Source organism: Patagioenas fasciata, chromosome 14, assembly GCF_037038585.1.
Source record: "Patagioenas fasciata isolate bPatFas1 chromosome 14, bPatFas1.hap1, whole genome shotgun sequence".
Lineage (NCBI taxonomy): Eukaryota > Metazoa > Chordata > Aves > Columbiformes > Columbidae > Patagioenas > Patagioenas fasciata.
Window position 1 is genome coordinate 16,593,194 of NC_092533.1, and position 13,636 is coordinate 16,606,829.

Here is a 13,636-nt window from a genome sequence, read left to right on the forward strand (position 1 = left end):
GCCCACCTGCCGTCAGACCCACATGGGCCACGCTGAAGGGGAGCGGAAAGGCTGGTCCCAGCCCGGCCTCCTGCGCCCCTCTCCTTGCCCCGTGCTGCCGGCCTAGTTCACCGAGACGTTGATCTCTGGTCCTCGGCAGTGCATCAGCTCGGACTGGTAGGAGAAATAAGAGTGGGACAAGGCTGGTAGCACTCCCAGCCTGTGCTAGCAGCTGCAGCCCTACCAAGCAGCTCACAGAATCACACAGTATCACAGAATGTTAGGAATTGGAAGGAACCTCAAAAGATTTAGTCCAATTTCCCTGCCAGAGCAGGAACACCCAGATGAGGTTACACAGGAAGGCATCCAGGCGGGTTTAAATATCTCCAGAGGAGGAGACTCCACGACCTCCCTGGGCTCAGTCCCAACTTTGCTTAGCCTTAGCTCAGGCCAGGCTCAGCCCCCACACCCAAGCATTCCCAGGAACAGCTGGGACAGCTCTTTCACAACCGTAGCATTCAGGACATCACCTACCTCCTCGCTGTTGCTTTCCTCCTCTTGTTCCCTGGGCTGTTTCCCATCTGTCTCCTTCCTGGCTGTTTCGGGCAGGAGGCTGTCCAGCCAGCTGAGGTCGTGCAGGGAGAAGATGCGCTCCAGCCCCTTCCGGATCCCCACCAGCGCCAGCAGCTGGGACCCAAGTGAAGCACAGATCAGCATCACACCGTTCTTGGCGTGGACAGCCGGGCATGCCGGGCAGCACAATCCCTGTCACACCCCCTCCATCCTCCTGGTAAATGCCAGGAGGTGGCATGTCATCTCTCCTGGCTTAGTCCCAGGGAACAATACTTGCACAACACCTGCAAAGCAGTGACATCCCCACCAGGCCCAGCCCAGGAGGTGAAGGCTGGTGGCAACACCATGTCGTGGCCCTGCCAGCTCCTGGGGGTCTGAGCACCCATGTAGACCACCTGCCAGAGTGTGCACCCCCATCCAGGGCAGCTCCTGCATCCCTTGCCCAAGGCAAGTGCTGGAGCTCCTGCGATGTTCAGCACATGTGTGGGCAGCACCCAGCTGTGCACCAAAGCAGTGCCACCCAATGAAAAGGGCTGTCATACCATCACTGGGAAAATAATGGCAGCCATGGTGGACTTGAGGACCCAGAGCAGAGCCAGGCACAGCAGCTGGATGATGGTGAAGAGGTGCACCCGGCGCAGGGGCACGTGGCGGAGGTAGGCAAGGTCTGGCTGGTGTTTGGCTGGCATCAGGAGCAACCGCACGCGGTCTGTGAGCTGTAGCGAGAGGACAGCATTTGGATCACACACCTCCAGCTTTCAGGCAAATTTCACTCACCACCCTGTTGGGACCAGGGTGGCAGAATGGGGTTTTGCCATCCTTTATCTAGTTCAGCCCTCCTGCTGTCTCTGCTGGCCACCAGCATGATGCCTGTGGCACCAGCATCGGCCCAGGCCCTGAGAGCACTTTCTAGACATCTAGAAAGGGCTCAAGCTGATCTTAAGGATTTAATTGAAAGATAACAACCCCTTGATTTCTCTCCCTGCATGCAGGAAACTGCTGCTGCCTTTACCAGAGCACAACGTGATTCCCCAAGCAGAGAGAGGGAGGGGGTTCCCCAGCCTGTCATCCAGAGCAGGGTAATTGCAAGGAAAATGTACAGGTTAGGCAAAAACAAACAAACAATCAAACAAAATACATAGATGTTTCCAGCGTGGGATTTTTTTTCCCCTCTGTGGGTTTCTCAGGAGAGGAATGGAGCTGGCACATCAGCGGCAATACAGAACCAAAGGACCAGCAGGTCCCAGCTCTGCTTGAAGCTCCCAAACAGGGATGTCTGTGCAGCTTCAGGATCAGGTCTGGGTCATCTGCTGGTCCCTTTACTGCTCCCAAACCACCTGATCCATCAGTGCAGAAGTCACTTGTACTCCTCAGCATCCCAGACACCACCATTTGCTTTCCTCTGATGTAAAACAGTCCCTCTGTCTCTTCTTGTCCTGAGCCTGAGGCAGACCCATACCACACTGCGCATCATGCAGAGCTAAAATCCCGGCTCTGCTGCGCGGTGAAAGCTGATATGGAGCGAACCTCCTCACCCTCAAAACAGCTCCCACCAGCACCCTGGGTGCAGCCCCTGCTCACCTGAATGCTGTTCAGCGCCGCCACCCCCATGTACAGAAAGACCCCATACAGCACCGGCATCGGGATGTGCTGCAAAACAGCAGGGTGAGGTGTTAGCAGGGTGCGACTGCCTGAGGGTGCTGCACTCTCTGAGTGTCCTCTCCTGTATAAAAGCCTGCACACATCACTGTAGTCTTTGCCTCCTTCATTTCCAACAGCCCAGTTCAATTTCATGGCTTTTTGCTCATCATATGGCTTTGAGGTCTTTAAAGCCTGGATGTGCTCCTGGCTGCGCTGTGATGCTCATGTGAGTATATTGCAATCTTCAGAGAAGGGAAACTTGCCCCATTTTCCAGCACATAGTGGGAGCAATCCAGGCTGGAGATGGAGAACATGATGACAAGTCCCTTGGTAATATGGCTTAGGATCTATAAATGCCAGGGGGATCCTGCCTCCCCACCACACTGCTTCTCTTCTGCCAGCTGAAGAATCCCAGCTCTCTCTGGATGCAGTGGCATGGAGGGGTCTCACCGGAGTGGAACAGAGACTGAGCACCCCTTCCTCGACCTGCTGCCTACGCTGCTGGTGATATAGCCCAGGAGACATTTGGCTTTCTGGGCTGCAAGCACACGGTGTCAGCTCCTGTCCCATTTGTCACACACCAGCACCCCCGAGTCCTCCTCCACAGAGCTGCTCTCAATCCCTTCATCCCCCCGTATGGACACTGGGGTTTGCCCCCAGCCAGCTACAGGACTTGGCCTTGTTGAACTTCATGAAGTTCACATGGGCCCACATCCTCCCAAATCCCTCTGGATGATATCCCTTCCCTCAACTGCACCACTCAGGTTGGTGTCATCTGCCAATGTGCTGAGGGTGCACTTGATTCAGCTGTGCTGATGATGAAGATATTAAATCCCAGTAAGGACCCTTGACACCACTTGTTACTGCTTTCCACTTGGACATTGAACTGCCGACTGTAGTTCTTTGGACGCAGCCATCCAACTAAATCCTGATCCATCTATCTCTCCAATTTGTAGGTAAGAATGTTGTGGGGGACCATATCAAAGGCTTTACAAGGCCATCGTAAGTTGTGAGGACAGAAGTGGAGGAAAAGAGACCTCCTGTCTGTCCCCAGGTAACCCAGATTTGTCCAGGGTACACTGGGTGGGGGCTCTGCCTCGTGTGGCAGCCATGGCATGTGAGAGTCAACACCAGCCAGGCTCAGCCGCCCATGTGGCTGTGCGGAGGGTTGTGTGGGGTGTGTTTGGGGACTGCAAGGGACCCTGATGCGCACAGGGAGGCTGGCCACCTGACACAGGGCAGCAGTGCACTGGTGGGCCAGCCGTCCTGTGACGCCCAAGCCAAATCGTTTGCCAGCCCCTTCCCATGCAGCACTCAGCTCCCTGGCCACGGGTCAGGCTTCCCATGGTGGATTGACAGGATGAGGGACGTTTGGGTTAGGAACCCCCCAGCCTTGCATGGTTATGGCCACCACCCCCACCTTGGAAACGCAGCAGCCAGGCTCTTTACCTTGAGAACAGGTGCCATGAAGACAGAGACCCCTGTCAGGACGAAGACAGCCAGGCCAGTCAGCCTCTGCTCCCTGCGGGTGGCAGCACAGGTGTCATGGGTGCCCTGGGGTCCCTCAGGGCCTGCAGCCCCCACCTGCCCTCCCAGCCCCCACGGTCTCTGCTCTTTTTGGCTTTGCTGGCCGTGGGGGCTGGTTGTGTCCCTGGGGAGAAACAAGCAGCGCCAAAGCCAGCCCTGCCGGCCAGCATGGGCACACCCCTGTCCCCTGGCTCCACAGCCACGGGCAGGGGCCTCCCAGAGCAGGATCCAGGCCCATTGCGCACCTGATGCCCAGGAATTTGGGGTGCTCGCCGGGGGCTGAGGTCGTGCTCTCCTTCCTCAGGCTCTCCATGTGCGCCAGGGAGATGACGGTGGCCGATACATACCAGGGGAGGCCAGTGACAGAAGTGACGACCATCAGGAGGGAGACACACAAGAGGTCCAGGTGAAAGCCTGCTCCTTTCTGCAATGGGAAAGACAGTGGGGTTGGGGGCAAACCATCTCCCCAGCAATATCAGAGAGCAGGGGCAGGGGTGTCTGCCCATCTTGCCAGCCAGTTTGGGGTGCTGCTCTTCCCTTATGTCCCCACTGGCCCACAGGGTCCAGGTAGGACCTTGGTCTTCCACATTGCCTGGGTGCTGCCCATCCCCTGTTGTCCCCCTCTCACCTGCAGCTTGTACTCTCTGCGGTTAAGGATGACAGCTGTGATCTGCTGGTCCATGAAGATGAGGATGGTGACAAGGACAGCAGGCACCATGGACACCAGGCAGACCCACCACGGGTTGGCTCCGAAGGGGAAAATGATCCAGCCCCGTGCTGGGTTCGTAGGCTGTGGAGAACAGAAGGGTCACAGCGACTGCCACCCATCTGTGGGGTGTGTGGCACAGCTGGGTGACAGGACCAGCCCTGGGTGCTCAGGCTGGAGCCATGCAGGCACCCAAGGTTGCTCCACCTGAGGAGAGGAAGAGCGTCCTCTGGGCAGCCTGAGCCACCAGCCCCCCATGAGGACACCCTGGCTCTGATAGAGCAGGGAGTTGTTCCTGGGCACCCCAAGCCAGGATGCAGGCACATGGGCCCAGGAGTCAGTGGAAGAGTTGGCATTACACGTGGATGATGGCAAACCTGAGGAGGTGGCTGTGGGTACAGGTGCTGCTAGCCCTGCTCCACACCCAGGGCAGGGAGACCAAGCCCAGACTTGAGCTTGTGGCTCCCGCTCCAGTGTGAGCTGTACCATGACATGGTTAGTACAGGACTGGGCCAGGTTATTTACAGACTGTGGAATCAGCCTGCATCCCTCTAGGGCTGTGGACCTGGTGGTGGGAAGGGCAGATGCAGCACAGCAAGACAGCCACCATGGGGGACAGACCCACTCCCCAACAGCACTGTGCCCACCCCCCAGGACCTTCAGCTCACTGGGGACCAGCAGTTTGGGGGTCTCCAGTCCCAGGGCAGCATCGACAGCGCAGGAGGTGAGAATGGCCAAGATGATGGCGAAGTCGCTGACCACCTTCCGCACCTGCAGATGGAGAAGGCTTGGTCTGGGCTGGCCAGGGTGGGGGGCTGCCCCAGGAGCACCCCTGGTTTGCTGGGTTGGACTAAGGATGCTCACCCCCACAGGGAAGTAGTGGCTGCTCCTGAAGCGCTTGAGCACAGTGCAGGAGAGGAAGGTTCCCCCAAAGAGTAGGAAGGAGAAAAGGGTGACGTCGGGCACATACTGGCAGCTGGTCCCCAGGAGATACCCGCCTTGATCCAGGCACTGGGTCCTGCTCAGCACGGCCAGGGCGGCAGGAGGCTGTGAGGACAGGGCAGGCAGCAAGGAGAGGCTGGGCACGGACACCCTGGAGCCCCCCAACCCCTCACCTGCCCACCGGGAGCAGGGGCTGTACCTGCCAGGGTGCCAGGGGCGAGGGGAGTGGAGTGTCATTCCCTGTGGAGCTGTGACCTGCAAAGAGGATGGGGGTTAGAGGGTGCCAGCACCATGGGAATGCTCCATCAGGGATGGCTGGGACCACAGTGCCATCAGGGAAGCTCCCCAGGCTCTCCCCAAGTGCTCAAGGTGCTGGTTGGGGCCCTATGAGATCCCTGAGACCATGGCACTGGCTGATACCTGGGAAGCACCAAGAGAGGACACTCCCAGGAAGGGCTTGGCTGAAGTACCAGCATGCTCAGAGGCACCATTAGCTCCAGACTGTGCCCAGCATTGGTGCTTTTGGTACACAGCAGGGGTCCCATCTGAACCACTTCCACCACCCCCAGGAAACACCCTCTGATTTACAGACCAGGCTGGAGACAGCAGCACAAACCCAGCCAGGTGCCCACCTCTAGCCCCTAGCATCCCCCATCCTGGAGCTGTGGGAACTGGCTCTAGGCTCTCCCTGCTCCTGGCACTGCCCTGTGTGGTGCCTGGGCAGTGCCAGGGTGTAGGGGCAGATGGACAGACAGCATGGAGGGGCATGGAGGGAGGTGCTGATGAAGTTAGGCAGGCAAAGATGGGATTGAGCAGCCTCCTCCTCTTCCTCCAGTGCCTACCCCATCCTCTGTCTGGGTGTCAGGGTCCCAGTGGGGTCCCAGGGCAGCAGTTCCCTGCTCTCCACCAGCCCCATGGCTGCTTGGGCTCACCGGGGCTGGACAAGTTGCAGATGCAGCTGTAGGAGGTGACATTGTCCAGCCGGTACTGCCAGTTGATAGGGAAGGTGTCCGCTAGGCTCAGCATCTTCTTCAGGGAGTCGTAGATGAATATCAAGCTGATGAGGGCGCAGAAGCCTTCCTCAGTGAAGCGAGTGAAGTACCGTACCAGGTGACTGGCCTCAGTGGCCACCAAGACCACGCCAAAGAAGGCCACCCAGAGCCCAATCCAGAGGCGAAACTCCAGGTAGTCCAGGCCATAGTCCCTGGTGGGAAGAGTGACCCAAAGCCTCAATAACAGCACCTGCCTGGCGTGATGGTGGCCTGTGCCCCAGCGAGGGGGTGGCACTCATGGAACTGCCCTTGGCAGGATACTTACTGGCTGAAGGAGAAGAGGAGGCGCTCAAAAACCAGCACAGGACCAGTGCTGCTCAGGATGGTCAAGGGCTGGCCGGAAAAGAGGCAGAAGACAAAGCCAGCAAAGGCTGTGCCCAGGAAGCTTTCCAGCACACCCTGAAATGCAGGGGAGGGGTGGCAGGCGCCAGGCATGCAGTGGGGATGGGGGTCCTGGGCCTGCCTCCCCTCAGTGGCAGAGCAGCTGGCAGCTGCCCACACCTCCTTGCACTGCAGGGTGCAGGGTCAGGGCTTGTGGAACACAGGGGCTGGGAAAGGACACAGGATTTGGGTGATGCTCAGGATGCCCTGGGGGCACCGCTGGTTCCTTGGGCAGAGGCAAGAGGTGGGCACAGCGGAGACCAGCGGGGTGGGCTGAGGAGAGCTGGTGGGGGCATCCCACAGTTGCACCGACCTGCATGTTGGCAGTTGCATCCCCCAGCATGCCCCCAAAGGTGATAGCGTTGGTGACAGTCGCCAGGTAGATGTACAGCACTGCTGAGAGGCACTGAGGGTGCAGGCCATCAGAGAAGTCACTGCCATACCATCGAGCCTTCCTCCGGATGTCTTGCAGCAGCCCCCCAAAAAGCCTGGGACAGCAAAGCAAGATCTCAGAGCAGCCCCCCCAGCTGGCCATTGCCCCTTGAGAGATCTGCAAGGCAGGGGACAGTCCCTTCCCCAGAAGACGCTAGCCCAGGGTGGTTTGGACGCAGTGGCCCTATGTGCTGTGGAGAGCCAGCACCCTGCCCCAAATTTGGCATCCTACTGCATCTCCCACCACCCTTGTCCTTCTAGGCACCCACCTGCCTGTCCTCTCCAGCTCCTCCCTGGAGTGTGCACGCCTCAGGCCGGCTCTGTCCCCAGCTGCTGCTATGTCCCCATTGCCATGAGACTGCCCATCCGGCTGGTGCACAGTGGTCCTGTGGCAGAGCAGAGACGGAGACAGGCTTCAGGTTGGAGCCCTCAGGACTCAGATACATCTAGGAGATGCTATGAGGGGACAGGGAGAATAGAGGCGGGACAAGGGTGAAAGCAGGGCTGGACAGACCTTGTATATCCCCTGACAAGGAGAAGAAGGATCAAGAGAAGGAGAGATGGGAGCGGGTGGACTAGACAATCTTCAGAGGTCCCTTCCAACCCAACCATGGTCTGCTCCAGCAAGCTTTGGAGCCAGTCCTAGCAGGACTGGCTTTTTATGGAGGAGACAGGCAGAGCTGGAGATGCCCCGCTCAGAGGATGAGTTCCACATCTGAGTGCTGAAACCCAGTGCTCCTGGCAGGTCCTGCTCAAAGGGCACGCAGGACGGTTTTGCCATCTCTTGCCAGGCGAGACAGCAGGACTAACAGCACTGGGGACCAGAGCTGTGGTCATTGGTTGGAGCTGCAGAGAGGCTCGGCTGGGAGTACCTCACTGGCAAAGGCTCCTGAGTGCCTTCATCCCCATGGAGATGGAGATTTCAATGTCACAGGCAGGGCTCTCCACCTGAGACCCTGCAGAGGGGCTGGCAGAGGCTGTGCATGCCCTCCCTCCAGCCCACCTCCTGTGCGAAGATGGCAGACAGCTTGGCGGAGGAATTCGGGTACTGGGGTCCCATTTCCCAGGAGGAAGCACAGTCAGCTCATCCAGGAACGCCTCCATCCCTGCGATGAGATCCTCCCGCTGCTCAGCCTGCCGGGCAACCCTTTGGAAGACCTGCAGGGAGATGCTGTGGTTTAGCCATCACATCTCTGCGTTCACCTGCTCAGAGCCTTCCTCCCAGCCTGCAGCCATCACCGAGAAACCCACCCATCCACTTCAGTGCAACAGATGCACCTACATCCCACAAACCCACCCCAAACCTTTGTTTTCTTATCCTGGGCAAGTAACACCACCAGCTTGCCCCATCCTCTGTCCCCCCCTGCAAAGGAGAGGAGCCCTAGTGTGCTCAGCTCAACCCCTTCCCACCCATCGGTGCTGCACCAGGCTCACCTCATCCGTCAGCAGTGTGGCCATGGCCCTGCCAACCTCATGGTAGGCTTTTGCTTTGGCTCGGGGACCCAGCAGAATGAAGAGGAACCTGTGGGCGAGACCGCAGATGTCCCAAGCAGCCCCCTCCTCGCTGGGGTGTGCTTCTTCCAGGAGGGACCACGGTGCTACGGACATGCCTGGGACAGTGGCTGGGCTGGTGTGGTGAGCTGCTGCCACCCTGAGGGGCGGCCACCCTAAGCAGGGTGTTTGGGACAGAAGACAAGACATGTGTCTGCTGCCCACTGCATGGAAACCTCATGGGAGACCATGGGCCACCAGGATCCTGACTGGATCATGGAGTCTGCAGAAACGAGGGGCAGAGGGGTGACAGGTGTTTGGGGCAGAGAAGGGACACCCTTGCCTGGGGATCTCTGTGAGGTCATGCTTTCAGCTGAGGGTGTCTGTGGGGTTGAGATCTGGGATGGGGATGTCTTTGGGGTCAAGGTCTTGACTGGGGTTGTCTGTGGGATAATGCTCATGGGAATGTTATTCGCAGGCAGGATGTAGGAGCATTAACATTGGGAAGCAGAAATTGCCAGCTGCACACTATAGGGACATGGAAGGAGATTGGAAAAAGGGCTCAAAGTCCTTGAAGAAATATGGCTACCATGCCACACCTCAGAGGGTGCTGCAAAATAATAATGTTCAGAAGGACAGCTCATCCAAATATTTAACCAAGCCCTCAGCTCCTTTCCAAAACTGGAAAAAATGGTTACAGTCCTGGTACCCTGAGTCTGCACAGCAGTTCCAGTGATCATACCCCAAGCAAATCTCCAGAGAGGGGGTAGGGAAACTTCTCCAGCAGCACGAGTGTGGCTGAAGGTGGCCTGGCAGAACCTGCTACAGCCCTGATGTGGGGCATCAGTGCTGGAGGCTTCCAGGTACCCACCTGGGATTGCTTTCACCCAGGCATCTTCACCAAGTCAATGGGGAGACCTTAACATCCTGGAGATGGACCTGGGTGGGAGACAGCCCCAAGACAGTGGATGTGCCTGCGGGACAGCCTGAGGTGGCTGACAGAGAGGATGACAGCACGGGCAAAGGGATGAGTAGGGACAAGCTCCCCTTCTCCTCCTGTTTGAGGGAGGAAAATACAGGGCAAGGGCTTGTTGTGAGACCCTCAAGACTGGCATGGGCTCCCCGGGGACCTTCCACCCATCTCCCACCAAGAAGAGAGCAGAAGGGGGATGGATGTCCTAGCTCCTGGAAGATGGGTGCTCTGGGCAGAGTGACCAGGAGGTGGCAATGTCCCTCCTGATCCTCCGCTGCCTGAGGAAGTCCCCAGCTCAAGAGATGCACTGACCATTTTCCCCTGTGGCTTCAGACGATGCGTTCCTCAGCCACAGAGAAACAACTCCTGCCTTGTTCCTTTCCCCCTGCACCAACAGTGCTGCAAGAGCCACCTCACCGCTCAGGAGAGCATCTCAGGCAGTGGGAGGGCAAGAGGCTGCTGCAAACCTGTGTTACTTCCCATCCACAAGCCGCCATGCTCCTGAGCAGCAAGTGGAAAACATCCAGACCCTCCTAAGGAGCAGAGTGAACACAGAGCTAAGGTGGGGTTAACACAGGGAATGTTTCCCCAGGCTCCCCAACAGCTGCTCCACTCTCAGCACATCCTAGAATGCTCCTAAGGAGCTGGGAAAAGCAAGAGGGGAAGCAGCAAGCCAGGGTTCTGGGACTGCTCACAGCATTGAGTCCCATACCCTTTGCTTTCGCCAAGCAAAGCCTTGTCCTGTTTGGGAGGGAGCAAGGAGACCAGGACAAAGGAGGGCACAGGGCCACCAGCTGTGCTCCATTTACCTGCTGGGAAGAGCGACTTCAGACAGCGAGCCGAGGGCCACCCCTTGCCTGAGCCGGATGAAGGCACTGAAGGGCTTCTCCAAGAATTCAACTTCACCGACTGCAATGTGGGCTGCTTCAGCCCCTGGTGGGATCTTCTTCTTGAATCGGTTTCTCAGCTGAAAGGAAAGAGATGCAGTGGCTGGGCACTTGGGATGCAGCAGCTGCTCTCAGCCCAGCTCCATCCTGCCTTACCTGCTCCTTAAGAGGTGTTTTGGAGACCTGGGCTCCAGGCTCAGACCAGCTTTTGGCCTTCCCTGCAAAGAAAAGCAAGCAGAAAAACATGTATACAGGTGAATAGCCAGCATGGGTGTTGCACCAGGCTGGTGCACAGGGATGCCCATTGGCACAGCCATGTCACTACCCGTGGCACCATGCCTACCTCGGCAGGGAGAGAGGCCAAGCTCAACGAGGAGCTGCAGCAGGGATTTGGTGGGCTGGTGCCGTGGCTGGCAGAGCAGGAGGGCTGCCAGGCGCTCCCTCAGCTCAGGCTGCAGCTCTGCTTCCTCAGGCTGCAGCTCTGTTTCCTCAGGCTGCCTGGAAAGTGCTTTGTCTGCAACAGGGATGGGGACAGCCCTGAGTCCCCCTGGATTGCCCAGTGAAAACCCCACTTTGCTGGAGCAGCAGACAGCCACCCCAGTTACCTGGACATCATGCATCAGTGCTTTTATATAGGGATCGCCTGGTGGCCTGGTCCATCTCTGGTGACCAGCCTGTCCCAGCAGGTGACCTTTGCATTCCTCACGTACCGATTATTTCCTTGAAACTGGGGGCATCCAGATCCAGGAGCACTGTACCCTTCTGCAGGCATGTCCTCAGCTGGAAGAGGCTGTGCAGGGGGAGGGCTGGGACATGGGGCGCACTCCAGCGCTCCCCGCCATCCTCCACCTTCTCCTCAAACTTTATCCACCTGCCCAGAGAGATGTGCAGGGTCAGTGGCAGGGTGGTCCCGTGCCAGGCAGTAGGAGCTGGAGCTTGGGTCCATCTCCGAGTTGGGCATGGGGCTGGCACAGGCAGGGAGGGTTTTGGGTGGTCAGAGGTGGCTGCAGTGGGCTTGCAGAGCAAGGGAAGGTGAGCAGCCTCAGAGATCACGTTTCCATTCCTGCTGACCCACACCTTGGTCTGATCTCCCAATCAGGGGGATTTTATCAGTCATGGGATCACAGAAGAGTTTGTGTTGGAAGAGACCTTCGCAGACCATCCAGTCCAACCATGGGCAAGGGACATCTTCACTGCATCGTGTTGTTCAAAGCCCCGTCCAACCTGACGTTGAACAACTCCAGTGATGGGGCATCCACAACCTCCCTGGGCAGCCTGTTCCTGTGCCTTACCACCCTCATTGTAAAACATTTCTTTCCTATGTCCAACCTAAACCTGCCCTTTTTGAATTTAAAACTGTTGCCCCTTATCCCATCACTACAGGCCCTGGAGAAAAGTCTCTCTCCATCTATCTTACAAGCTTCCTTTATATACTAAAAGGTGCAATAAGGTCTTCCTTCTTTTCTCCTGGCTAAACCACCCCAGCTCTCTCTCCACAGCAGAGCTGCTCCAGCCCTCAGACCATTTCTGTGGCTTCTCTGGCCCCTTTCAAGCAGGTCCATGTGTGTTCTGTGCTAGGGACCCCAGAGCTGGACCAGCACTGCACGGGGGTCTCACCAGAGCAGAGCACAGAGGGAGCATCCCCTCCTCGACCTGCTGCCCGCACTGCTGGGAATGCAGCCCAGGAGATATTTGGCTTTCTGGGCTGCAAGCACACAGTGTCAGCTCCTGTCCCATTTGTCAGCCACTGGTACCCCTAAGTCCTTTTCCACCGGGCTGCTCCCAAACCACCAGTCCCCAGGTTGTGCTGGGACTGGGGGTTGCCCTGCCATTAGCAGCACTTGCTGGAGTCAGAACAGAAATGTCTTGACCTGCTTGCCATGCTCAGCCTGTGCCAAATATTTTAACACCGGGTGCAGACAGAGCTTCTCTTTGTCCCCATGGGTGGGCGCAGTGCTGTGGGGTGGCTCAGCGTGCTGCACAGGGACAGCGTGCCCGGCAGAGCAGGCTCCTGCTGACAGGCAGCTGTGCTGGGGGAAAAAGGGCTGGGTGCTGGGGAGACCTGTCACAGGCACAGCCCAGTGGCTTTGCCCCCCAGACCCTCTGACCCCTGGGGCAGACCTATCACTACGCCCAGACCCCCACCACCCATGTTCCTGTGCCCCTGTCAAGCTTCAGAGGAGTGGTGTGGGGTGTGGGCACATTGCAGCACCCAGCTGGCCCCAGCTCCTCTCTTTTGGGCCCCATTGTCCAGCAGCCAAGCCTGCCTTGACCTACCTCCCTGGTCACCTCCCGAGACATGCTGGATCTGGGGAGCATCAGAACACTTTCCCAGTCCCAGTGCAGCCACTGGAGCCTTGGAGAGGCAGCAAAGGCAGGAGCAAAGGCAAGGGCGCTCTGCCTGTGCAGGGTCACTGCCTGACACTCTGCCCTCTCCCACGAAATCAGTCAACGTGAGCCAGGCAGAAACAGTGTGGGCACCAATGGGAGCAGAGGGCAGCAAGTAGCCCTGTTTTGGGGCTGAGGCTGAGGAACCACCAACCTTTGGAGATGCCGTGGGCTCCATCAGAGCTGGGCTTTTGAAGGCTGGGCTTCCAAAGCATCACTAGGCAGCTTGGCCGTTTCAGTTGTGCTTACCTGGCCGTCTCTCTCCACTCCAACCCAGCTGGGGTGCTGAAGAGCTGGTTGAGCTGGATGAAGAGCAGTGGGTAGGTGATGTCCCCCCATTCCTCCCGCTGCAGGGTGGCACCAGCTTGCTCAGCTGCTGGACCCATGCTGGAGGGGAAGATGCTGCAGCCAAAAGCATGGTAGGCAGCTTCGGGCTTGCTCTCCTCTGGTCTGGGCTGTGAGCTGGCATCTGCTGCCTGGAGAGCTGCTTCATCTGCCCCAGGCACGTGGGATGTCATGGCCAACAGCTCCAGCAGCCACAGGTGTGGGCTCCCTTCTGGAGCTGCCCGCACTCACAGGATCCCACTCATCCCACAACTTATAAAAGCTGCAAACCAGTTGAAACTGGCCACAAAGAAATACACGGGAGCCAAGCCCAAAACAA

The 13,636-nt window shown here is 58.1% G+C and overlaps 1 protein-coding gene across 1 annotated transcript; it reads right to left on the reverse strand.

Moving 5' to 3' along the window:
* Window positions 1–102: 102 nt before the first annotated feature.
* Window positions 103–13,490, reverse strand: SLC4A9 (solute carrier family 4 member 9). The gene is made up of 21 exons (XM_065848883.1): window positions 13,222–13,490; window positions 11,295–11,455; window positions 10,928–11,098; window positions 10,741–10,802; window positions 10,507–10,664; window positions 8,668–8,755; window positions 8,237–8,391; window positions 7,503–7,619; window positions 7,115–7,289; window positions 6,686–6,819; window positions 6,301–6,572; window positions 5,568–5,623; window positions 5,291–5,473; window positions 5,084–5,197; window positions 4,349–4,510; window positions 3,966–4,144; window positions 3,643–3,715; window positions 2,134–2,202; window positions 1,095–1,268; window positions 514–666; window positions 103–153 (listed from the first exon to the last, which is right to left on the reverse strand). Exons 1-21 carry the CDS (start codon window positions 13,488–13,490, stop codon window positions 103–105), a joined length of 2,976 nt encoding a protein of 991 aa, XP_065704955.1.
* Window positions 13,491–13,636: the final 146 nt, after the last annotated feature.

Coding starts and splice junctions, on each gene's coding strand:
- SLC4A9 (XM_065848883.1), bottom strand. CDS start 13,490: ATGACATCCCACGTGCCTGGGGCAGATGAAGCAGCTCTCCAGGCAGCA. Junction 10,665..10,740: donor AAACACCTCTTAAGGAGCAG/GTAAGGCAGGAT, acceptor CTTTCCTTTCAG/CTGAGAAACCGATTCAAGAA. Junction 1,269..2,133: donor CGGCGCTGAACAGCATTCAG/GTGAGCAGGGGC, acceptor CTCTCGCTACAG/CTCACAGACCGCGTGCGGTT.